General features: G+C 41.0%; 1 protein-coding gene across 1 annotated transcript in view; it reads right to left on the reverse strand.

Moving 5' to 3' along the window:
* Nucleotides 1-26,901, reverse strand: part of LOC139729720 (cytoskeleton-associated protein 5-like) — a 36,872-nt gene that overhangs the window by 3,695 nt on the left and 6,276 nt on the right. Inside the window, exons 8-27 of the mRNA XM_071640649.1 lie at nucleotides 26,205-26,333; nucleotides 25,406-25,600; nucleotides 24,648-24,869; nucleotides 20,002-20,118; nucleotides 18,272-18,421; nucleotides 17,424-17,627; nucleotides 16,464-16,599; nucleotides 15,131-15,324; nucleotides 14,258-14,406; nucleotides 13,078-13,101; nucleotides 8,203-8,403; nucleotides 7,246-7,345; nucleotides 6,674-6,850; nucleotides 6,107-6,294; nucleotides 5,619-5,694; nucleotides 5,150-5,338; nucleotides 4,411-4,572; nucleotides 3,667-3,765; nucleotides 2,699-2,894; nucleotides 818-1,035 (exon numbers count right to left, since the gene is read on the reverse strand). Of these exons, the coding sequence (XP_071496750.1) occupies nucleotides 818-1,035; nucleotides 2,699-2,894; nucleotides 3,667-3,765; nucleotides 4,411-4,572; nucleotides 5,150-5,338; nucleotides 5,619-5,694; nucleotides 6,107-6,294; nucleotides 6,674-6,850; nucleotides 7,246-7,345; nucleotides 8,203-8,403; nucleotides 13,078-13,101; nucleotides 14,258-14,406; nucleotides 15,131-15,324; nucleotides 16,464-16,599; nucleotides 17,424-17,627; nucleotides 18,272-18,421; nucleotides 20,002-20,118; nucleotides 24,648-24,869; nucleotides 25,406-25,600; nucleotides 26,205-26,333 (3,126 nt within the window). The remainder of the gene's footprint in view (nucleotides 1-817; nucleotides 1,036-2,698; nucleotides 2,895-3,666; nucleotides 3,766-4,410; nucleotides 4,573-5,149; nucleotides 5,339-5,618; nucleotides 5,695-6,106; nucleotides 6,295-6,673; nucleotides 6,851-7,245; nucleotides 7,346-8,202; nucleotides 8,404-13,077; nucleotides 13,102-14,257; nucleotides 14,407-15,130; nucleotides 15,325-16,463; nucleotides 16,600-17,423; nucleotides 17,628-18,271; nucleotides 18,422-20,001; nucleotides 20,119-24,647; nucleotides 24,870-25,405; nucleotides 25,601-26,204; nucleotides 26,334-26,901) is intronic.

Genomic DNA, 26,901 nt, shown 5'->3' on the forward strand with positions numbered 1-26,901 from the left:
AGAGTACAGTCAACCTCGCCTAAGTCAAATCCCACAGGGACCTGACAAAATCATTTGACTTCCGTGAATTTTGACTCATAAAATAAAATGTAACATGTGTTTCTATCAATCAAGGTCGAATACTTCTTCGACTTGTGTGTGGTCGACTATGATCAAGCCCATAAGATGGTCCACAAATGGTGAATATATAAATTATGAAATTGCTACAGGTATGTAATGAACAATTTCATGTTTTATGGGGAATACGATATGGCTTAAAATAACACAACATTCCCCGCGTTCACATTGGTCCCCGCGACGCGGGGAAAGTCCCGAGCTGTGGGACTTTCTCCTCCAAAACCATAATGTGAACGCTCACTGGGACTTGTCCCAACCCCCCCCCCCCCTCCGTCGCCGCCAAACAAGTCGGGTACGGGGACAAGATTTAGAGGGGAGAGTGACCTTGGGGCGAAATCGATAGCGTCCAGCTGTGGTCATCAAATGTGCGCATGCGCTATGCCTGGCAGGGCTCGCCCCAAGCCCCAATTGCCCCCACAGCTCGGGGACAGATGAGATACCAATGTGAACGGTCAGTCGTAAAAGAGATAAGATCTCTTGTGGCTGTCCCCGCATCGCGGGGACTAATGTGAACGCAGGGATCGTAACTACATCACTACTATGAAATGTCTTTTTATTAGTTGAAATAGATAGCGTAAATGGAGTCACACAGAATGGAAGGTTCTAAAATGAGGGTATATATATATATATGTAAGTGTATACATTTTCTTTTATAAAGATGCTGAATGGCCCACCCTAAGGTGGAATAGTTTCCACTTACCAGTGGCTCTTTGCTTTCCATGGTGGGAATGGGTGCGGTCATTTCTTGTTTGGGCGGGGCAACTGTCTTGATGGGGTGGTCCCCCACCACGCCCTCCTGCGAGTTCTCCAGGCCGCAGCGGGCTCGCAGGACCTTGATGCGACCCAGCACATCGCTGATTGGCTCGTTCTCCTTGCTCATCCCCGTGGGGTGGGGGTCAGAGGTCACGATCTGTTCGACTGCTGAGGTATTCAACGTTAAGATATCAAGATGTTGAATTTTCAGACATTTATATACAGATATTAAAGGCATTATTTACCATTTGCGCATGAAACAAAGACCTGGCTTTAATGCTTCAAAATAGTTCTTGAATGTGAATCAGGGAAAGAAACAAGCAATGTAAAAAATTTAATCAGTATAATCAATATTAAGTATTGTGAAAAGCATGAAATGTGAACAATAGATACAATAAGGATGTTTCCACACTAAACCGTCTACAGTTATGGTTTATTGAGAAGAATAGTGATATCTCCTTATATTTTAGGCTTTATAGCAAAATTTTTATATGGTAGCCCGTAAGATGTTTTGTGATACAACTGACCTACACATATGCATCAAATGTGATATATCAAACATTTTTGAATCACTGCTCCCAATGGTAAGCAGCACCTTTAAAAGTTGGGATCTTGCAGCTTTAGATACTGTATAATTACATGGTGTATATTCTTCAAAATATGATCAAAATTAGCGACTCAAAAAAATATTCACTCCTGTAACACGAATTTGCTGAATCTTGTCTCGAAGGCAAGAGTATCACTAATTCTTCTACCGAACACGGATAGTACTCATTTCGTCACTATGGTTCTTGAAATGCAGGTACAATGGATAGCACACATCAATTTTGATAAAGACTCGGTCAAATTTTGCTCTGATTCTCAACCACTATTGCTTGTAGTGAGAAAAGTGACTGAAAAAGTGTCATAAACTTTCTGTTTTTGTGTTTGTTTGTTTTTATTATATGCTCCATGTTCTGATAATTACCGTAATTGTGACTGAAATTAAACTGCAACTTCATTTACCACATTCTTCGCAACTTATGCCTTCTTTTAAAGATGGAATGCTCACTGTATGACACATCTGCTCAGTATGATATGGTGGGGGAAGGGGGATCATGGTTTCATTAGCCACTAGACATCACTGGAAGAATCCACATGCTGTTGAAATTCTGTGAACATACATTTCTAAGAACTAAGATTTCGCATGATCACTTGATCTGTTGCAATTTTCGGCAAACTTCTGCATCATTGCCTTCATTGCCATTTTTGTTTCTATGTTTGTTTGCTGTTGTTTTTATTTTCTTTGTTTTATTTTTACAGCCAAAGAAATTAATTTGCAGATGTGCAGGAGTGCCAACCTTGTAAGAAAACACTGCAGTATTCTGGGGGGCATTTCATGAAGCATTTTGTCCGACAAAGTTGTCGGACAAATTTGCTCTCAGCCAATCAGATGCAAGGATTTCTGTAGCTTGTAACAGTTTGTCAGAAAAATATCCAACTAAACTGCTTCATGAAATGCCCCCCTGAAGACTGAAAAGATGCATTTTTGGCAGAAAATCAACATTTTCACCTTTCCTTAATAATATTAGACACCATGCACGTATACAGCATATGTAGTATTACAACTTGGGAAAACAGTTAATAATAATAATAATAATGATAATATCTGCATTTATATGGCACTTTTTACAAGGATGTTTCTAGGTGCAGTTGGTGGTAGTTTCCATGAAACTTGCTGTGATTTTAGCGAAGCACAGTAAACAGTGTAGTAACAGTTGGCGTCTCTAGATATGAGATACCATCTGTTAGCAAGTGGTCACCCGCTGCTGCAAATTTGGCCACACACCTGGGTTATTCTCCTGTTGGGGGGCCGGCTTGACCGTCACGTTGGTGGTGGGGAAAGTCCTCTCCCCTTTCTCCTTGGCGATGTTCTGCAGTCCCTGGTTGATGTACGACTGGAAGTACTGCGACGTCTTCTTCAGGAACGGGTCGATGTCGACGTCGGGGTACTTCTGCTTGAACTCGTATAGTTCCGCGAGACCCTGAGGGAAATGATCGCGGCGAGTTTTCAAAACTTGTTATTTCCTTATGTACCCCATTACCGTCAAGAGCTTTAATGCAATTCCAGATTCTTTTCACCCAAGGAAGTGGGAGATGTGATGCTTTAGCATGGGTTCAGAGAAAAGTGACAATGTGCTTTTGATACAAAATCCACCAGACAGAGCAGAGGGGCACATGATTGATAAAAACCTGGCAGAGATACGCACACCATTTTCACAACTTTTAATTCCCCACGATGCAGATTTCAAGGCATCGATGTGTATAAACCCTTTGTGTGCTGTGAGTACTGATTTGCACAGAAAAATCCCACAGCATTGTATACAATGTCCAAAGTCCCTGGCACGGAAAGGGTTAATCAGAGTCAATCCAACAGATGCATTCAGCAAATAAAATCCTTCAAAATGATGCTGCATTGATTGGCTGCCCCTTTTCACTTTTTACTGCGACCACAAACATTTGCAAATGGGAGCTAATGGTCTTTGTAACAGCATGAAACTTTCATGAATTGCCTAGCATGAAAAATCATAAGTATACTACATGTACATATGCTAGCATTCAGTGCATCATGTATACACGTTTTACTTTCACTAATCTTAGCTCCTCACAAAATCTGTGACAAAAATTTCATGCACATGAAACTTTTAGTCTTACAGTATTCTTCACTTTCTACATGTACATTTGTATATGAACTGGATTATGCATATTACAGAAATAACATACAGAAAGATAAGTCAAGTTCCTGAGTGCCATTACCTCTCTCGAGTTTTTGTTGGATCCAATCTTCTGGAAGATGTGGGCGAGGAGGTCGTTGGTCTTGGGGGGTCCTCTCCGTGGTGAATCCTTGGCGTTTCTCTGAATGACGGTAAACATTCAAAAGCAGTATGAAAGTAAAGAAGACACGGACAATTCAGAAAAGATTGGATTATTGGTAGAAATCAATCATTCACCCATCTGACTTTAGAGAGAGAGAGAGAGAGAAATAAAAAGATCTTTTGTGGTCAAGTTCTCCTCTAGAGTATGACAGCAAGAAAATAATTTTTCCAGACTTTGAATGTCACACATTTTTAGTTAAGTCTTTCATGACCACTAAAGATGCACTCAACCACTCATCAGCACGAAACCATGGGAACGTATGGCTATGCATTGCCTTTGATGGTCAAGGAAACTGAGATAAAGTGCCCTGCCTATCACAGAGCCTACCAAGACCGCCTGTGGACTTGAACCACAGACCTCAAGCTTGAGTGTCTTCTGTCTTAACCACTGAGCCGCAACCCCTCATCCTGCCTACAAATATACAGTCAAACCTGTCTATAGCGGCCATCCAAAGGAGACAAAAAATGTGACCACTATAGACAGGTTCTTTAACATGGCTTTTCTCTCGGGAGGGAGGGGGGGGGAATTATTTAGTGGTCATATGTGGCAGGTGGCAGCTGAGGCAGGCTTGACTGTGTACATGAGACCTGAGAATCCCTCTCATCCGAGGAATGAGGAACTCACGTCAGAGTGGGACCTGACAGCGTCGGCGGCCGAGCCGTTGATGTGGTCGTTGCTGGAGCTGCTCCCAGTGCTGCTGGTGCTGGAGCTCCGGAGGACCTTCTTGAGGTAGGACTCCACCTCGGAGTCCTTGGGGTCCGAGATCAGGGTCAGGTGGTTCAGGACCTTGGGAGAGAGAGAAGAGGAGGAAGAGACGGGATTGGAAATCATCAGTGGGTTGCTATGGCAGCGCTCCCACAGGCAAGCGTGCATGATCATAAACAAGGTAATGATGATTGTGAAACAGGACATCAAAGATGACAATGACGGTAATGATTTCAGTGATGATGGTAGTGATGATAGTGATGATGATGATGACAGTGACAATGATGATGATGATAGTGATAATGACAATGCTGATAGGAATAATTCTTCGATGTAACATCCAAATACTAAATTGCTCAATAAAATACCTTTCAATTCATTTCAATTCAATTCCATATCAGATTTGAAATGTCACAAACAGTGCAAATGAGACGATAAACGAATACAACATGTACAGAGTTTAAGAAGGTTTTCTTGTGATTGTTTCTATGGTTTTTAAGAGCGACGAGATGAAACGGTAAATGACTTTCTTATAAGTATGCCCTTTACATCACTATCGTCTTATTGGTGTCAATAGGTTTGGTTTTCTTAAGACTACCAACTAGAGACTCCTACAACGATCACCAAATCTCTCTCCTCTCTTGCTCCCTGCCCTTACCTTCTGGCCGAGAATCTTGGCCAGGGAGTGGAGGATGGTCTTGACGGTGCGTAGCGGGGTGTCGCTGGGCCGGTCCCGCCAGACGGAGGAGGGGAAGGCTTTGAGGAAGAGGTGGAGGTCCAGCAGGATGCGGTCCACGTTGAGCTCATTGATGATGTTGGGCATCATCCTCACCAATCGCCATAGACACTGGAGAGGAGGAACAGGAGCATGATGCAAAGTGTCATTTCAAGTTTGGTTTAAAAAAAATGTCCCAAGTATGTACCTACACGATAAACTTTCTATCAAATACACATATACAGTTCGAAAACAACATGAGAGAAAAATATAGCAATGCCTCTAAAGTCTGCCACAGAACATTGCCAGACGCATCTTTAATTTTTTGGAAATGCTTCAGTCATAAAGAGTTAACCTTGGATATTACGACCTCAATGATTTTACCATGTCTTCTTGGCAAAAGTTAACTCACCTTCATGATCAGTTGTACAAATTTGGTGGAACTGCTCTCGTGAGCCACGCACTCTTGAAGAAGCTTGATCAGGGCTCTGCACAGGAAACACATCAGGTCAAAGGTCAGATGATTTGGCCAAAAGGTGTTTTCAAAATGGAATGTCTGAATAGAGAAATTCTTCAACAACCAGTCCCCCCCCTTCTTTTTTTTTCTTTTCTTTTATCTATTGCTGATTATCACCTTGGATAATCTTACTTTTAAAAAAAAATAGGAAGCTTTTCCTTGTTCCATATTACTCGTTATTCATTAACTCGCTTTGCTATAAAAATTGATAAAGGCAGTGTGTCATACACCAAAAAATTTTCACAGATTTACTCCTCTGATTTTACCATTTTCATACAATGCAACATAATTTCAGGATAGACTTCCTCTTGAGTGCCATCATGTGGGAGAGCTAAAACATCGTCGGGTTCTTGATAGGTACGACTGACTGTGACTCAACTCACCCGATGGCAGCGTTGTGATCGGCGTTCTCCACCACCTTGGCCATGACGACGTTGACCGACCGCACCACCTGGGGGCCCTCGTCGAACGCCATGAGGCGGTCGTCGATCAGCACGGTGATCAGGCCGTTGATGAGGTCGCAGAGGACGTCCTTGGAGGCCTGTTGGCTCAGGCTTGTGTTCTGGAATACCTGCAGGGTAGGTCAGACAGACAGCGGTCAAAGGTAACGCCATTAATGCAGCATCAAATGATGGAAACAATTTAACATGGAACAAGGTATAGTCTTCACGGCTGTCAATGCCATTGTAACAAAAATTTGTTACTGTAAAACCATACATTTTTGCGAGCATGAAACTTTCACAAATTTTGCAAGGATCCAAGATTCACGAAAGTGTTTGTTTACACAAGGAATATTCTGAATGCCAACACTGATTTGCAAAAGATTCAAGTTGCAAAAAAAGGCAGTCAGCTCCAATTCAAGAATGCTTCTGGTATTACAGTATGTGGGGAGGAGATTTCTTTTGTTTTTCATTGTGCTTTTCCCGCTTTCTTTTCTATTTTTGACTTACTGAGACAAGGAGAGCAACCAGGCAGCGGTACATGCGAATGACATCCTTGGAGGTGATCTGGTCCCCCATGTGCTTGCTGAACGCCATCCTCAGCTGGAGTGATGTTGCCACGAGCAGCTGGTCCACGTGGTCCATCATGACCTTTGACCTCTCGGGCTCTTTCAGGATCTCATCCAGCTTTTACAGATGAAAATGAGGGATGGGGGAGGGAAAGTGAGAATTTTGTTGTCATACTAACAAACCTTTAAATTTGCTCATGAATGTACAAATGTATACATGTACAACTACATACTTCATTCTGAAAACCTATCTGTCAAGACATTTATGACTGTATATATTTTATTTCAAGCACATAGAGAATCAATAACTATTACACATTTTTTGAAATATGAATATTTATTGTTATTATCAGTATATAATGACTTGATGACGAACAGCCTTGAGGCTGACTGACATTATCTGTGTTTGAATAAATAAAACAAGCAAAAACAAAACAAAGAGCTAGTTTAGCATTGTACTACTAGCACAAAAGAATACGCATACTGAAATAGATGGGACTACATCATCCTCACCTGAGCCAAGGCCTGTATGCTGATGGCGATTTCGTTGCTGGCCACCTGTGAGATCATGAAGTTCAGCTGCATCATTGAGGGCAGTGCTGGCTTTTGGACTCTGCAAACGGATGGAATAATTCATTGATTAAGTGATTGATCTTTACATTAAATCACTAATTGAGACATTCATTCATTCATTCATTCATTCATTCATTCATTAGTGCATCACTTCATTGAGTGAGTGAGGATGTGAGTGGGTGAGTATGTGCTGGGTTGATTGATTCACGGATTGGTTTATGAATTCATTGCCTGAGTGATTGATTCACTGATTCATTCAATCATTCATTGACTTATCCATTCATAGATTGATTGGCTTCATTGGGTAATTGATCGTTTGACTGAGTGAGCGAGTGATTGGTTGATAAATTGGTTGATTATCAAATGAGTGAGTGATTGATTAATTGATTGATTGATTGATCGATTGACTGAGTGAGTGAGTGATGGATTGACAGATTCATTATTAATAATTTATTCCATCTTCTATGAAAAGGTGATTACTATCATATACATACAAAAATGCTTCTTCCCACTGCAGTTCTTTACTAGGGTTTCACATTACCTGTGGCCCAGGGCCACAAACATTTGGTGTCGGGCCACCAAATCTATATTTTGGTGGGTTGAGAGTCTGTCTAGCCATGTTTAAAGTAAATATACACTGGTTTTATTATGGGGAGGTCAAGATACGAGAATACTGGAAACACATTGCATATATTTCCCTTAAACCAGATAAGTGTCATTGGTTTTAATTGTGTGCATGTGTTTGTTTTGTTTTTAGTCGGGGTGGGGGGAGGGGGGAGTTGACAGAAGAGGGAAGCTTTCTGAGTAAAAATCTATGGATGTGATGTGACTGGTATCCACTCAGTGTACTGTAAGGATATTGTAGCTATAACATGCATCACAAGAATATGGCCTCACTTTCTCTTTGGGAGCACTACGGGTTCCTCCAGGAGTTCCTGGACTGCCGTCGTGTCCTCCAGCTGCGGCAGCTTGACGTCGCCCTCGTCATCATTGAGTCCAAGACGGTCAAGTTCCAGCGAGAAGACCTTGGGCACCGACGGATGGCCTGATGGGGCCCTGGAGGGTGCCGTAGCCGGCCGCTGACCCTTGCCAGGGTTCCTATCCAAAGCAGGTAAAGTTCAGGATTAAAGATTTCAAAGCCTCCAAATCATTTGGATTTGATCGTAAACACAACATTCTCCTGACCATTTTCATGTGTACAAGCCTACTCATGATTTCAATCTGCACTCTGTTTTGGGGAAAACTATCACAAGTGGTTGTATGATTTGATTTTGTTCAACAAATACTTGAAATACGAGGCAATTCTTCACATAGAATTTATAAGTAACTGCAAAGACCTAATTTTGATTTGGGACAAAAAAATGCCCTACTCTTTGTAATATGTATGAACCAATAATTCTACAAAGAAGAAGAAAAAAAAAAAGACTCATCATAAGGACAACATGAACCGAAATCTGAGTTCATACTTTCCGGCATGAACGTTTTTAGCAATCTACAGTGTATTTGTACTCTAATTACTTTGACAGCATTGCTAGTCAAGACACTCTCATGAACATCCTTGGCATACAAAATAATACAGTTAGTGGGCATTCAGAATCAACAAGCAATAATAATAATAAAGAGATCAACATGCATGTCAGAGTAGGCACGAAGATTATGAATCAAAACGAGACAAGAAGCGGGAAGGTAGAGTCACAAAGATTACAGAAAGAGAGGGATCGCCAGAAGAACAGATTTGGGCACAGCACACACGTGTATGTACAAGGTTGGGAGAATTCTGGCCCTCAAGTGGTGAAAGATGTTAGGAAAGCAACTCTTGCCACAAATGGCAACTTCTCATTGAAAAGCAACAGCCGAACAGGTAGTGGGATCCTTTTGTCGTTTTCTGAGGCATTTTGCCATTGCAGCAAGAGTTGATATCATAGCAACTTTTTTATGGATATGGGGAGCCCAGTGGTGACGATTCAGTGAAATGTAGCCATGACGAGTGAAAATTCTCTGTCACATATAATTTATGTCAATGACCAACAGGGCTCGACACTAACTTTATTTTTCGGTGGCCCGATGGGGCCACCAAAATCATCAATTTCAAATTTTTGGTGGCCCGAGAGAAAAATTTGGTGGCCCGAAAAAAAAAAACATTGATAAAAGTCCATTTTTTTTATAATTCGCACACTCACTGCATGCATTTGTGCATTTCCGGCGCAAAAAGTTATGAATTTATTGACACACTTTTCAAAATATTTTGGTGGCCCGAGGTGGGCCACCAAATTTGCCCTTTTCTGAAATTTGGTGGCCCGACTTTCATTTTTGGTGGCCCTGGGCCACCGGGCCACCGTTAGTGTCGAGCCCTGGACCAATGTACAATGTAGCATACACAAAGTATATAATACTGATACGACACACAGTGCTGAAAGCACAATAGAGTATATGGACTGACACTATCAACTACACCTAGCCTTGTCGTATGAATAATGGTATCCACATTTGTCATGATGTAAAAGAAGGGTTGATGAGGGCACTCTGAAAATGACAAATTACCCAAGGACCATTAAACCTTGTTTGCACTCAAGAAAATGTCATCTGTTACAAACACAAAGTCATGGCTTCACTTTCCACCATGGTTTCACAAGGAACAAGAATCCCTTATCAAAAGTGGTTACAAAGCTCCGTCATTTGAAGCCAAGCATCCACAATATTTTTAAATCACTACCAAAATGATCATAGTGGAAAGTAAAGCCTCTTTTCCACCAGTAACGACCAAAATGAGATGAAAAAGTAGGAAAATGCTGAACCTTGTCAATTGTTATGTCTGACTTATTACAACCACTTGAAATATTTGACAGTCTATTTTCCTGAGCTACTGTAAATTTTCAATATCAAGCACTTTGGGAATCGCTATGGTGGACCACTAACAATGGTCAAGTGTATGTCAGTCAGAGTGTACACATCAATTCAAATATCTCATAATGCTTTGCAAACGAGGGTGTCCACATTTCTTCAATGACTCGCCACAGTTTGTATTATACAGAATCACACACATGAAAAGCAGAGACACATGATGCACTTAAAGGGGAAGGATAGTAACTGATCAGTGGGAATCAGTGGAAATGCTGGGAGATGATTGTTCCAATCCTTATGGGATTCATTCAAGAGTTCATTGTATATCTATTGTTGTGTGAAAATGATTTGCTTCAGAACGGTCTCATATTCAAGTAATGTGCAGATTAATGCTCCGTCACTGACCAGGGACGCTAACCTGGAAGCATTAAACTGCACATTACTTGAATATGAGACCATTCTGAAGCAAATCATTTTCACACAACAATAGATATACAATGAACTCTTGAATGAATCCCATAAGGATTGGAACAATCATCTCCCAGCATTTCCACTGATTCCCACTGATCAGTTACTAGCCTTCCCCTTTAAAGTCAGCACATTTCATGCAACAGAAAGTCACAGGTCCTAGCAGTGAATACTTTTCAATTCCATGAACATTTGGGAGTCTCCGAAACATCTAAAAAGTGGAAACTTTCGCGCATGTATTTTAGTTTGCAGATCGAGGTACTGTAGTTTAACACAAAGTTTTTCTTTTAATACCTCAACATAATATTCGCATGTTTTCATTTCATCATTCTCGTTTAGGAGAGGGCAAATTTACAATTACCTTCATTTCGATATATTACACTCCTCTCACCCGATGTACGTGTATAGTGTACTGTAAAGATAACACTGTCATTTAATTTCAAAATCTCACAAGCCAAGGGGTCTTCTTGATTATTATATACACTTAGCCCAGCAGGAATGTAATATTTCCCAGCACTGTCAATATATTTAACAGCCATCCATTCCTTGAGCAAAGAAACAAACACAGTTTCAGAGACTCCAACCCCAAGCACCTTCTGATCTGGAGATTCTCCCGCCTGAAACCCCTAGCAAACGGGAGACTCCAATGTGATGTGCGTGAAGTCTCCTGCGGCCGGGGTCCAAGCTCTAGGGTTGTAGATGCTCTCTCGTGCTATCTAAGGCTTATTTTTCAACATACAATGGTAATGAGTAAGAAATCCTGTCTAACGGGGGACACAGAGCCAGGGCGGGAGAAATCAAATCTCAAGCGAGAGAACAGAAGATTTTGCAAAAATGGGCTTTCGGCCGGAGATCTCCCGTCGAAAACGGGAGAGTTGGAGTCTCTGCAGTTTCCAACAGATGAAGCCTTATTTTTCAAGGCAAATTCAAGCAAGCACAAGAACTTTGTTCAGTTGTTAGTATATCTTGCATTTGTTTCGTTTTTAAAAAGCGCAGGCAAAAGGATTGAGATACGGAGGGGAATGGAGGTAGGACTGGAATGGGCAAAAAGCTGAAGTTCGTTCCAAGACTAAATTCATACATACATAAAATTACAGTTTAATAGATTAGCAGGAAAAGACTAATATCATCATGTGGATGAATGATGGAGACAATTTGTATATGCTTGTTATACATAGAGAGGAAATGTGTGATACATTCATCATGCAAAATAGAGGAAATTTAGGGGGAAAAATCACATGGCGCCATCAAGAAGATTGACATCAAGTGTGCGCATTATACCGTATGTCCAAAAAAATTACAACAGGACCCTCCGCAATGATATCTTTAAAATTAGTGAATCAATCTAAATACAAATCCAGGATATGACACTATAACTCATTGCCCACATCTTACAGAAAACCCCATTCGATTTGCTTCAGTGGTCAAAGAGAAATGAGAAATTGAGTAGAGGATGTCAGGAATCCGTTCCCTCCAAGTTCTGTCTATTGTATTCACAAACAAGAGCATCGAAGTGCTAAAATTGGAAGAATCAGACTCAAGACATGCTTTACAACACTCGACATTTCTCTGTGACCTCTTAACCAAATGGAATGGGGTTTTCTGCAAAATAGAGCTAAGATGTTATATTTCAAGACCCTGAAGTAGCATTTAGACAGGTCAATCATATTGGGTGTTATCAATTCGAAAATCTGATCGTAATTTTTTGGGGACATACTGTACAAGTATCTGGAGGCAATATGTACATCCACTGGGACATGGATGGAGGGGAACAAAGAGAATGGGGGAGGGGTAGGACTGTTGGGAGAAACAAAGATACATAGAGAGACCTACAGACGGTGACAGACAGACAGAAAGACACACCGACAGAATAACACGAACAGAAACACAAAATGACACAGACATACTTGTACTGACAGACAGAAAGACAGATAGACAGACAGAGAAAGGAAAATGAGCAAGAGAGAGGAGGGCTTCTGGGAGAAACAAGACACACAGAGAGACCTACAGACTGTGACAGACAGACAGATAGAAAGACAGATACAGACAGAACAACAGACACACAGAATGATAAAGACATACACGTATTGACAAACAGAGAAAGGAAAACAAGAACAAGGGAGGGGGGCTTTCGGGGAAAACAAGACACATAGAGAGAGCTACAGACAGTGACAGACAGACGGATGGAAAGAAATAAAGACAAACATACAGACAGACAGACTGACAAAGAGAAAGACAGACAGAGTGAGAAAGAATGAAATGAGATAGTAAGCGTGAGAAAGAAAGCCAGAAAGGGACGGGAGGGGGCTTTGTTGCACACACATGCATGCACAAACGCGATGACAACTTTGCCATGTTCACAGAAGGTGTGGTGGGAAAAAGATAGGGCAACACACGGTTTTGAAGATAAGAGTCCGAAAGTTTGAGAGGTAAAACTCATGGCAAAGTGTTTCGGTAACCAACCTGTAGGCATCTCTCCATCCAGGGCTGCATGTATTAGCGGAATCAGAAAGCATGTGTGGACGTGATGTCATTTTGGTCATTTTTGTCACAAAAGAACTGGGATCCATCCACAACTTCAGATATACTATACGAAAGATCTCTTTTCAAGCATGGGCATTGTTGCTAACACGGAACTTTGCCGTCATCGAGTAATATTTTGCAGGACAATGGTCAATCAGCAACATTACCAATGCAGGTACATTGTATTACACTCACTTCAACCATTGAATATGGTACAAAGAAATTCATCATGCTCCTAAGTATCTCAGTATGCTTTCTACTCACAACTTCAAAAGTCTGTGTGCAGGCAAGTTCATACAGTACATAGGTGTTTTTCTTCCTCATTTTTTATATATATATATATGAATCAACATGAAAAATATGATAAATTATTAGTAAATGTGTCAGACTAAATATGGCATGCACATATTCAAATGATAAATGTAGAGTTTGAATGATTTTGAACTCAAGCATAACTGGTCTAATTCATACATTGGTATATATATTATAATCTAAGAAGTATGCAATCAAAAAATGTGATCATGCAACTCGGCAAAATATACTGCAGCTCCAACCAACACAAAGACATAACACAAAAGTTGACTATACGCTATAAAGGCAACCTATGCTGTACAGGGATATATATGCATATGAAAAATTGCATCTGGTATTATGATTGCTTTACAATTGATACATAATTCTGCTATGTATATCACGTATAAAGAGAGATAAATGCAAGCATTACATTATTTAAGCAACCAAGAATGGTTTCTGTTAGCATAAAAATGATTGGTTTGAATATTTTATTGTATATACTTGTATATGCAAATACTTTTGCAATTTTTCTGCAAGCCTCTTTAAACAGAGATGCGCAATTACCCAGCCCCACACATGCAAATAATTGTTGTCTCAAGAATAATGTGACCACGAACAGATCATTGTGGCAGCATATTACTACCATTTGGCATACTGCAGTAGGCTGACCAAGACAGCTCTACAATTTTCAAAAACTTTGAAACCCTCTGCCCATACCAAAAAAAAAAAAACACCAATCAACAACCCAACCCACCCCCCCCCCCCAAAAAAAAAGAGTGCTAAGAATCTGCAGTAACCATGCAAAGTTTTGATAGGCCAGACTCACGGAAGGTTGGATTTCTTCACTTCCTGCCGCTGCGCCGCCTTCTCCTCGGCATTCTTCTGGGCCTGTGGGGGCGCTGTTTTGGGAGGCGGGGCCTTCTTGCCCGATCGCTTTATCCTCTCCTCCAGAAGGCTCAACTCTTTTTCGTTTAACTGGGAAGGGGGGGGGGGGGGGAAAGACAACGTTTACAAGAATTCATCATGTGCTCATGGTTGCAATAATCTATACAGGGGTGCGGACAGTGTTCTTCTGATCTGGTCCCTTGTAGGCAAAACTTTACTGTCACTGTACACACGACTGCTTTTCATGCTACTGTAATGGACACATCACAAGCTACTTGCTCATTTTAACAACGGCCTTCTGCATTCCAAAATTCACCAATACATTCCACCATAATTCAGTCAGATCACCATTTACTCCCCAATCCTAAATAACTTGAATCTTTTCATTCTGTTATCAGACTATTTTACATTTAAGTTCATTTATGTTTGAATGTAATGATTGTACATCTTATTGTTTGCGGAAAATAGATTTTTAAAAAAAGACATTTTATTTGTAACAGGCTCAATGCAGAAATCTTGAATACATTAAAATTGAATTGCTTACAAGTAGTCAATCTCTCCCTCTCTCTCCCTCTTTCTTCTCATAAAAACACAAACATAAACACACATCACTCAAAGACACCTTTCTCTTTTTTCTTTCAATGTAATGCAACATATCACATGGCATCAGACTAAATGACAACATCTATCAAGATCAAATTGACTTTGCTACAAACAAGATGCAAAATCTACACATGGTTGACTTTAAAAATCGAGCAGATGACATAAGTTCCCGAGAGCGGAGAGCAATAAAAGACACTGCACTGGGACTCACATTGCCGATGTACTTGTAGACATCGTCGCCCACAATCTGGTAGACTTGGACGAGGGTGTTGAGGGCGGCAGACCGCACGTTGTTGTCTCGGTCGGCGATCTGGCCCGCAACCTCCTTCAGAGCCTTGGGCGGCGATGGCTGACACACGTTGAGACCGTACAGCTCTATCAGGTTGCCTAGTTCGTCCAGGCACTCTGCAACAACGAGGGCAGCAAACAGAAATAATCCATGTCATGTCACAGGTCAAAGGTTATGGTCTCGCAAGCCAATCAGGCCCAGTTGATGTGGTTTACAGAATATGTCATCGCACACATTACTTCACAATTTTCATGTCAGCGATAACAGTACATCACTTGATTCAACAAAAAAAAATCATCTGGTTGGTAGGATAAATATTCCAAAAGATTCATTGTGTCATAATCATAATGTAATAGGATGAGAATGGGAATAGGAGTACATTACTTGACGGAAATATGAATCCTGTACAATTTCAAAATATTTGTATCAAGAATATAACAGCGGCATCACCATCAGTGCACTGATATGAGATGCTCTAATCGTGAAGAGGCAGGCACTTGTCTTGGCTTTAACTGGCACCTCAATGTCTATTTGGATCATTTTATGCTGATTCAACACAGAGTTTGATGTAAATGTTCATGTTCGCCATCTTGGTACCACATGTCACCATCCTATAAAGACCTGGTGAATGGTTAGAGTGCTTCAAAAAGATGTCTACCCTTTGTGAAGGAATACAGTGCCCCCCCCCCTTCCTTTAGTCACCAGTTTGTAAGATGGTACTTTTCATTTCCACTGAATGCAACATGACTCTAATTGCATCAAAATACTTAAAACAGAGTTTCTATTCACAAAAACACTATTGGTGATGTGATCTGATTGTACCAAGTAGTAATAATAAGAGTCCCACTGCATAAAAACTATGGTAACCTTACAATTAATGGTAACTCAACAATCAATAGAAATCATCAGTAATTTCACGTCTTCAACTGGCTGCAGTACAGTATTGAGTTCCAGCAGTTACTGTCGATTGTACAATTACCATTAATTGTAAAATTACCCAAGCTTTAACCCGTTGAGGACGAGTCCAGAGTATACTCGGACAGGTGTCTATAGGAAATGCATGTTGTAGCAAAATCAAACCATCCTCAACGGGTTAAGCAGCAATTCCCTGTCATCCATCGAAGGAGTAATTTTGGGGGCAAACACAAGTATGTGGATAACAGCAATCCACACCACAAAACACTGCTCTTCTTGCCAGGTGGGCCCCAAAGGGGGTCGCATACGCACCCTACTGCACCCCAGAGTTAGATCTCACCTGTCCTCTGCCGGGCATTCTTGGACTTCAGCCCATCCATGAGGAAGGAGAACATCTTGCTGGCCGGATAGACCTTGGTCAGTAGCTTGATGACCGCCTTGACGTCCTTCCGGATGTTCTCCTTGGGGTCGCCGATCTGCAAGATGGAGCGAGGGTCAAAGATTTATGTGATGCTGGAACTCACTGAATCATACATAAAGTACGCTGAGAAGAGGGTCCAACCAAACTTTGGCAACTGAGCTGCTAATCGGAAGGACTCATAGGACACTGGAAGTCACTGAGGTATCCATAAGCCAGAGCTTGACACCGACATTTTTCTCTTGTGGCCCATTCAGGCCACCAAAATCTTGGCCTGGTATAAAAGGAAACATGTCATTTTGACTTCTAGCTGCCCACTTGGGCCACCTAAAGAAGACCTTTTTTGAAAACTTGGTGGCCCAGCATCAATCTTGAGTGGACCCAGACCACCCAGCCAACACAAATGCTGAGCCCTGCACAGACATGCCACAAGAAGATTCTGACAAAACTTTTAGCAAATGTGGCTATCGGAAGATGTGCTAAGATATTTCTCTCCAAATCACATAATAACAATCATATACAAATTACACAGTGAGCACAAAACTGTCAAGAAGATGATGACGTGTTCATGTTCTTTGGCAACATCCAATTATGTAAAAACGAAATATTGTAATCCATGGAATGATAAATGGAAATTCTTTGAGACTTTACAAAAGGAGAATCAATCAAGCTAGAGTTCCCACTCTTGCAATATGAAATATGTCCCTCCAAGAATATCTTGCTTTTGCGGTCAGACCAAAGTTTACTTAAATCAGGTGTTGTGATAGCCAAGCCTAAGGAAAACTAGGGACAAGCTTTGCAGTTTGGGAAATCTATGAAGACAGACCCATGTGTGAATTTATGTGCACAAAAATGTATGAAGTGTGTTGTCAAGTTCAGCACCTTGAGCACTAGGTATGGAATGAAGCTTGTAGCCTCCTGGTCCAGGAGGTTGTAGTCGTCTTCCGACAGCATGGCGAAGAGCGCCCTCATGAACTCCAGCACCTTGACGAGGACGCTGGTGTTGGTGTCGAAGAATCGCAGCGAGACCCACTTGAGCAGGACGTCCACGTTGGCCTTCATGGCGTCTTTGTGAGACTCCACCGCCTAGGGGTAGGTGGGGGGTGAAAGGGGTGGAAGGGGTGGAGGGGGGAAGAGAGAGAAAAGGGAGAGCATAACATAGTGACCCAATGAATAAGATTTCAGGCATTAAAGAGAAACATCTCTCCTTGTTCAGTAATCTTTCATGCACACTATGCAATCTTACCGATCATGAAGCGTTCACCATTCATCATCTGCTTACCCTAAAAGCAACAGAAACTAGTTTGCACTGTAAATTCTCCAGTTAGAGCAGCGTAGTGTGTCTGAGCAAAATTTGTAAAGTTGGCAAACCGTCCACAGAGATGGGCGAGCAAACACGGCATACAGAGTTTTGGAATATGCCTTCCAATCAGAAAAGAAAGCAAGCAAGCAAACATGCCAAACACTTACAAAAAGCCCAGGATGGGTTCATTTCTGTAAGGAACCTGGGGCCTGTTGCATAAAATTATGCTGACTAGACAATTACCGTACTGGCAACTCAGCAATCAACGACGACCCACAGTGATGACTTGGGCTTTGACTGTCTATGAAATAGTATTTCTATGGTAGTCATTGTTGAGTGCAGAGTGACCACTGATCATAAATTTGCTACAATTTACTGCAACGGTGCCAAGATCAGCATCTGCAAGATTTTTCCTCGGACTGCTCACCTCTAGGAGAATAGATGCGGCCGCGATGTGGTGTTTGAAGTCGGCGTGGAAGAGCTGCGCAAACAGCCCCTTGCTGACGCACGGCTGGATCTGGTCCTTCAGCTGCTCAATGTACTCCGCCCGTGGCGTGGTGAAATTCCACTTTAGAATCTACGCGAGGAAAAGATATGGCATCACACAAGTAACAATCACACCATTTGCGAAACTACGGAATCTGATCTTTTTTGACAGCACCAAAGCTACTGCATATGAAAGCACTTTGACTGTGAAAGACAGTCACATACATCAAACTCTGGATCAATTACAATGGGCTATGGCAGCAGGAAATTAAAGTATTGTTAAGGTCAGTAACTTGTCCTGTATACTGGTTACACTTCATAGTCAGGGTCAATGTCCTAATTCTTATCAGTATTCTCCCACACATATATCTTGTACAGATTGAATATCCTTTGTCCTAAAGTCATAAAGTGGAGGGCTTAGTTAGCCCCTATGTGTTAATTGAACCAAGACACACACGTACAAGCTTAGTGTTGGTGCCTAGAATAAAGCAGTAATTGTAGCCCTTTTCTCATCTACTATACTGACCATGCAAGAACCTATCCCCTGTCCTCCCCTAGTAGCTAGACGTTTGATGTCACCCCTTTGTAATAGTCTCAACTTTATGTCTCTTTGTCCTATCGTTGTAGCCATGCCTCCCTCCAATTACCACCCTATTGCCCGATTGTACCTGTATTAGTTTCTTATCTAATCTCTTCTATGACTATGGAAGTAGCCAACTGGTTAATTGTTTGTATACTTGGCTGGGAATGATGCCAAGCTAAAACTCCTGTTTGGGAGTCAGTCTGAATTTGGTCCTCCTGAAGTCAAGACGCCAATAAATGTTCTCTCTGTAAATGCAATAATTTTATGTTGGTGTGATTGATTCATTGACTCTTGTCCGAAACGCAACAGTATTATTTCTTGAACATCCCTTTATCTAGTTTAAGTTTTAAAGGTATCTCATTGACAAATAATTCATCAGTTTATATTCCATGTAGATATAAGGCTGCAAGTTTCAACAGAACACAAAAAAATAAAAGACAAACACTGCTGCTATTAAGTAAATAACAAACAGGAGTTCTGATTTCACACAACATAATGTGGTTTAGGTATGTAGACACTGCACAAATTTCACTTGCAAAATCAAACTCCAGAAAAAACAGCAACTGAACCTATCAAGTCTTGGGAGAATTCAGCTGCAGAAATTATCGTCTCAACTTTTGACAAAGACTAGATTGACGCGACACTTGTCCGACTGACTCAACACTTAGCTGACACTGACTCAGCTGGCAACCAAAAATGGCATCCGATGGCGAACTATGCTCTGAGCTTACAGTAGTAGTTCCTTCATTGGGCGATTTTGCCCCATTGGATCATGCATGACCAATCTGACACTGACCTGATGATCGACCAAAACAAATCAGATTCATCGGACCATCTATCCTTATTGGTTCATGCCCGACTCGTCTAACACTGATCTGATAGTCGAGCAACACAAATCAGATTCATCGGACAATCTACCCTTATTGGTTCAGGCCTTACTCATCCGACACTGATCTGACAGTCGACCAACACAAATCAGATTCATCTGACTGCGATACCATTCACTTCAGTGGGTGATAGGAAAAACAAAACAATGCCTCCCACAAGTGACCAATGAGCAAAAAGCTCTGTGAAAGTGAGTTTATTACCTTGAGGTCTGTCTCATCCTTCAGTCTGCGGTCCTTGCCCTTGTTCATGACGATCGCTGGCCCCAAATCTTCATCCTCATCCTTCTTGCCCTTCTTGGTGGCAGCAGCCTTTCCACCCTGTTCAGAGTCACAGATACACAAAAACTTTGTCAAGCACTATCAAACAGAGACCATAACTTACTATAACACCATGTACGAGTGTAACTTAACAATGCTGGTGTGTTTTAAGCACTTTTTTATCACTAGCTAAAAAGTGATGGCACCCAAAAATTGTATATGCCCAAGCACAACATCCTGCATAAGTACAGGGGAAAAGGTTATGTCATACTTTTATTGACTTTCTTTTTAAATTCACACAAAACAATATATTGTGAACTTTCAATTTCCTACAACCCCCTCACATTAGGTCAATAAACTTTTGACTCCCACAAGATATTGTGTTTTGATTGCCGCAATTTCACGAGTGCTGCTCGCGTCTGCTTTCTTTGAAAGAAAGCAATATTCTGCGCAAAAGTATATGAGCACAGATTTGTAAAAAATCTTCATGATGAACAAAATCTATGATATGAAAAAGAACAATCAAAGAAGTCACAGTTACATACTGATAAGTTCCTCTAATATGATTAGTCATTAAAAAAAAAGAAATAATATATTAAACAACATACCCAGAATAGGAGAAAAATGTGCTGGTGCCCTATGTAACATAGATATCAGTAAACCATTCTGTCCAACATCCACATGGAATAGCATTCAATATACAAACGAATTGTAATGAATTGTACAGTGTATTTGCATATCATTAGCATCGCCATGGAGATTATAAATGATGGGTCAGTTAAATGAGCCTACCGACACTCATGCACCATACCTCTAGATTTCCCAACCCTCACGAGAAATCTCTACTTTTGCTCTTCTTGGACAATGTTTCACATCAAGACTGCCGGACGGCCATGGAGTGATGATCACAGTGTGATCATCTCATCTCAAAGTCATAATCATCTATGCAAACTTCTCCCCAAATACCCGCAAGATTACTGTAATGGTGGAAATTTTCGCAATGTGGAAATTTTCATGCATTTCGCGCAGCCGGAAACTAGCACAAAAATAAAAGGACGCAAATATTTTTGCTCGCATTATGTACAAGATTGTAACCACAATGCGGTGTCTTGATTCCGCGGGATTAAAAACATGTGAAATTCATCTCACTCTGCAGAGCGCAAAACATTACTCGCATGAAGTTTGTAAAAAGTTTGTAAAATCAACTGTCAGAATATATCCCAAAGTGGTCCTACTTCAAAGTCTGGCCCTTGTTCACATGTGTTATCTTCTGTAATATGAACATAAATGGTATTTTTTTTCTGCAATATATTTCGTTGTTGTTTTTTGCCCATTCCTATGATAGCGTTTAGAATGGAAGGTCCCTTCAATCAGAAATGTTTGTCATCCACCCGTATCTGCAACATTTTTATCTTTCCTGCGTTTCATTTCAAACTGAGCAGATCGTACCAAGTTGTTGCTCATGATCTTCAAAACTTCATCATCACACTAATTGAAATGATTGGCAAAGGGACATCTTAAATACAACAGGGAAAAAGACCCAGGTTTACAGTTACACTACATGTACTTGAATAATACTAAACTAACTTAGCCACAGACACAACTCAAGTATCTGCACGTCTGTGTGCAGAAATACCAACATGCTTCTATGCACAAACACACACACAACCATGCACACATCTACCCTCATGTGTGCACTATGCACATAAAGTCTCTAGGTGAAATTTTGAATCAATAATAACCTAGACTGTGTATATTTTTTCCTTCTTTCTCATCATTTGGCTTGCTTAAAGCCCTCCTTTGTATAAAAAGTTTGCGACCATTCAATTCATCTTGGAATCACATACTTTTCCATTTATGTTATTATTTGCTACTTAGGGCTGTGTCTGCATTTTTTTTCAAAAGTCAAATACTTATGTAAATGAGAAAAAAAAAAATCTCTCTCAAACGTTTCTGACAGGATAAGGAAAGCAAAAATATGAACAAACATAACTTAATGTCAATTGTTCCATCTCTGGTTGTTTCATTGTTTTATAGATTTCAGCTTTCATTACATTTTCCACATTTTCTACTTTTTTACATCTATAATACTGTGTGATGGTCTGAGTTTCTATCAATGCATAATTCAGCTGTAAGGATATATTACAGAATGATATTTATATGCCAACTGCAAGTGTGCGTTATATGTTGCCTGTGTTTTTGCTCTGTCTCATAAAAGCAAGAAGAGAGAGGTGATAAATTAAGCAAATTACGGTTTGCATTTTAGAGTTACAATAGAATAGATATATACACACACACTCTGCTCCCTATTGAATACTTCAAAGATAGAGAAATGCATATACACCTACAGTATGTCCCAGTTCCACAGTACAGAGCTTTGTGATATGACAAAGAGAAGTTTAGAATAAAGTTGAAATATATGCCTTTGAGTGGCAGAAGTGACCCCATTTGGATAGTCAGATATATACAGCATTACAAGCCCCAGTTCCACTCAACTTAAGGTATGTGATATCTAGAATTATCTCAGATGATTATGTACAATGAAGTTAGCATTTCATTTGCAAAGGAGACCCTAAGGATTGTCAGATAGATTACATACACAATAGCAATATACTGTACCAGTTCCAGTATACAAAACTTGAATGATATGAACGATTATTTCCCATACGAATAGAAGTATTACTATCTCTAATAAATGTGAAATGAAGTTGTAAATTCACATAAATACATTGTACTCAATAAAGCTGAAATGCTCACATTTCATTTTGTGAAGGCAAAATAACAGCATTTTATGTTGTGAAGTTTTAAAGCTAGTAATTCATTTCATGATATTAAATGAAGCTGAAATGGTAACATGTCATTGAACGAAGTTGAAATGTTAGTATTTCATGTGCAGAGACCGCACTACATGGCAAAGCCAAGTGACTAAAAGAGCGGTAGCTGTGACCCCCCCCCCCCCCCCATCTCACCCCTCCCCCAACCCCACCAGCTCCCACAGTTAGGATGGGTTAAGTATGTATGACTGATATAACAGTAAACCATGAAGGCATGCAGGCAGGCAGGCAGGCAGGGGCCACCGACTGCATTCTCATTTTATCATCCGCTCTACCTTCCCCTTGCCCTGCGACTGCGGAGCTTTACTGGGCTTGGCCTTGCCTCCCGCGCCGTTTGGCGCGGCGCCCTCGTGTGTCAGAGCGCTGCTCGCGGAGCTCGACACGCTGCTGTTGGAGCCAGTGTCATTTGGCACTGACTGGATGAAGGAAAGAGAAGACAGGGAAAGCAATAGAAGGAATGGCACAGACATGTGTGACAAAAACAGGCAAAATGCAGCCGGCAAATTAAAAGTTACAAGCAGGATCGGGTACTCCCTAACCAAGAATGCCATCTCTCCCACAAAAGAAAGTACATGGGACTGAATACACAGAGTTATATGAATGATAAGGAGGTATTTTGGGAGTTCTTTTGTCTTTCAACCAGCTCACCAAATAGGACGAGAAATCACTCCAATATATGACAATCATGTCTTTTTATTACAATTCTATATTTCAAGCAGATTTTGAAGAATTCTGATCTCTCATGACACTGGATATCTCATCATAATCAAATCTCCAATGATTTCTCTTGAGGTAAGTTTTATCAAAATTCTAATATCACCTTGCTGCAATTTCAACCCTGCTGATTTTTGTGAAAACATTTTTTTTTATTATATTTGCCAGCATTGTCAAATCAGCTTGCAGAAATGTCAGAATTCAGAGAGCACACACATATGCAAGATAGAAGAACAGAGACATACAAGTGTAAGACAGAAATGACATAGGAATAGAAACAAACATATTGGCTGTGCAACTACGACTACTTAAATGTGATAAAGAAGATAACAAGCAAAATAAACAGCAGTGCAAGAAAAAGAACTTCAAATGAAGGAAAGAAATAGATTTGACCTAAAGACATTCCCCTGCTGTAATGACTGCACAGCTGGAAATGATGAAATGGCGCAATGCATCTCATCCTTCTCATACAACTATTTTTCAGCAAGACCTTCTTCTACAGATTAATATTTGAACACATTGTGACAATTTCCACGGATCATCAGGACAACTGGGTTGCAAGTAGACCCAATCACTGCAAATTCTGCCGTAAGAATAAAGTTTGACTTATTGCAACAAACTGCCTCAATCTCGATAGAAAAACAATACCAAAAATATATCAGTACATGAGCCATACGCAGTAGACACCATCACTTTATGGGTTACCCAGCAACTCTTGCTACAAAGGCAAGTGTCATGGCAACGACAAGAATGCCGCCTCCTGATCGGCTGTTGCTACAACTGAAGTTGCCATTCTAGTATGAATGGCTGTCATTACCGTCTATCATCACAAAAGACACTAGTGACTGTCTTATAAGAGGTTAATCCACAAATTATAGAAAGGGGCAAGTATTGCAAGAAAAAGGGCAAACACTCAAATGCTAAAAGCTTATTGGTTGTTGTCTGACTGTTGCCATGGTGACCACAATCAATGCAAGCTGCCACTTGTTGTTGTAACAAGGGGCTGTCAAGTGATAAGGGGAGCCTGGCGTGCTCACTGACCTTTGCTGGAGCCGTCTTGGGTCTCTTGGAGGAGGGCGCCGCCTCTTTCTTCTTCTCAGGTTCCTCAGTGGGCGGGGCAGCCGCTGCCGCCGTGGCGGGGCGCGCACTCTCCTTCTCCTTCTCCTTCTTGGCCGCCTTGGAGGAGGCCGGCTTGCCTGGCTTGGCGGGAATGTTGGGGCGCTGCTTCTCCATGATACCCATCACCTGCTGCTTGGAGGAAGGCTGCCGTGGCGAGACAAAAATGGGGGCAAAAACGTACAGAGAATTACTTTTTATGTGTTGGTTTAAAACTTGCATGGTGATGGAAATGGGAAAGGGAGGTTAGCACCTACACCATTCACAAAAAGTCATTGGGTACTGCAAACTATAAGGATTTTTTTTCTTCTTTTTTTCAGAAAGAGTTGCACCTGATAAATATTTAGTCAACCCTATCTCTGACAGAATAGAGAAGTCAATGACTACATCAGTTTAAGTATATTCATCGAATGTAAACATATTTCTATGTAATTTACATGTATGGACACAGCAAAACTTTGTGGGTAAACTCCTACAATCATATCAGGGCAATTAACCCCCCCCCCCCCCCCCCCCCCCCCCCCCGGCTAAAGATTAGCGTTCGGGTTAGGTTTAGGGTTAGAGTTTGGGTTAGGGTTAGGATAAGGTTCATGATTACAATTACTGTTAGGGTCAGGGGCAGGGTCTCAGGTAATTGTCCAGAGACCTCCAACAACATGTAAGACATTCGACGAGGCGTGTACCTTTAACTTGCCGGTCATCTTGACCATCTTCTCGTACGACAGGTGCATCATGAAGAGCGGGAGGACAGCGGTGGCGTTCTTCCGCACGTCGGCACTCCGGTCCTCGAGGCCGGCGAACAGGTGCGGGGTGCACTGGGCCAGGTCGGCGGGCAGCGACCGGTACTTGCCCATCTTCGTCTCCAGCCAGCCAAAGATCTGGAGGTATTAGAGCAGAGTGGAGTGGGGGGTCAATCCTTTACATTTCCAGGCATGTCACTCAACTCGCACCGTTCTTTTCATAAGCATCCAGTAATAATCCCTTTAAACTAGACCTGGCTGTGAAGTTGGCAAGCCATCTCAAGTCAAGTCTTTATGTGCTCAGACACTTAGCTTCACTTGCCCATGAAGCTTTTTTTTTTCTACAGTGCACTCCCGTTATAACGAACACGGTTATAACGAAATTCCGGTTACAACGAAGTAAAGATTCAGGCCGCAACATCAACCGCTCTACGTTTTTTTGTTTATTTGTTCGGTTATAACAAAATTTCGATAAAACGAAAGAAAACTGCCGGTCCCGAGGACTTTGTTATGACAGGAGTCCACTGTATCATTCAATTGTTTCCTCTAAACTAGACCTAGTTCACTATACAAGTATATCAATTATGCTTCTTCTTGGGGGAATACTTCACACTCAAACAATGCACAATGGATTGACCTTGATGTGGATTTATCCCTCACATTCATTGATCTTATCAGGAAAGCTGGATGATATAACTCACATGTTTTCCCTCATGTCAGTCAACATATCGCTCTGACCTACCTCTGCTCTGAGCACTGGCTTCTCTTTGGCCAGCACAGAAAGGAGGATTTCGTCCTCGATGAATGGGGCCAGACCGGTCTGTTCTTCCCACGCCGTGAGAGCTGCTATGGCGGCCGCTCTCACAGAAGGCTAAGAAAGCAGCGAAGAAAGCAATGAAGATTATTTCTTACTTTCCTAACAACGCTATAATGCATTTCTAAACACTTTTACTATCTTCACACATTGTAGAAGCTTCAGGTAGTGGATATTCTCAGAAATAACTACGCAACTCTTCTTCTTCTACTTGTTCATTGTATACGGCCTCTTTTAATCCTGAAGATTCTTGAAAATATGCAACATTTTTTGATGACCCATAATATGATTCACAAAAGATATGACAATACTTCCACTTCATCTTTTCTTTTTTTTTCTTTTTTTTAAACACTGCATCTCTCAACATCAAAGTTTATCAAATCATTACTGTACAATAAAATCTAAATTATGCTGTTTTGAAAAAAGAAAAACAATTCAACATTTTTCAACATTTGTTTAAAATTACAGTCATCGCACTCTGGAATAATTCAAACTTCATCAGCTGCCTATCCTCCTACAGCACACAGAAGTAATGCAACACTACTGTGCAGTTTTACATTCTCTATTATGTTACATTCTTCTTGTTACACTCACGTGTTTAATTCACTTCTGCATACTTTTGCTG

This window comes from Diadema antillarum, unplaced genomic scaffold, assembly GCF_040938485.1.
Source record: "Diadema antillarum isolate AM-2024a unplaced genomic scaffold, OU_Dant_1.0 seq00000251_RagTag, whole genome shotgun sequence".
NCBI classification, from domain to species: Eukaryota; Metazoa; Echinodermata; class Echinoidea; order Diadematoida; family Diadematidae; genus Diadema; species Diadema antillarum.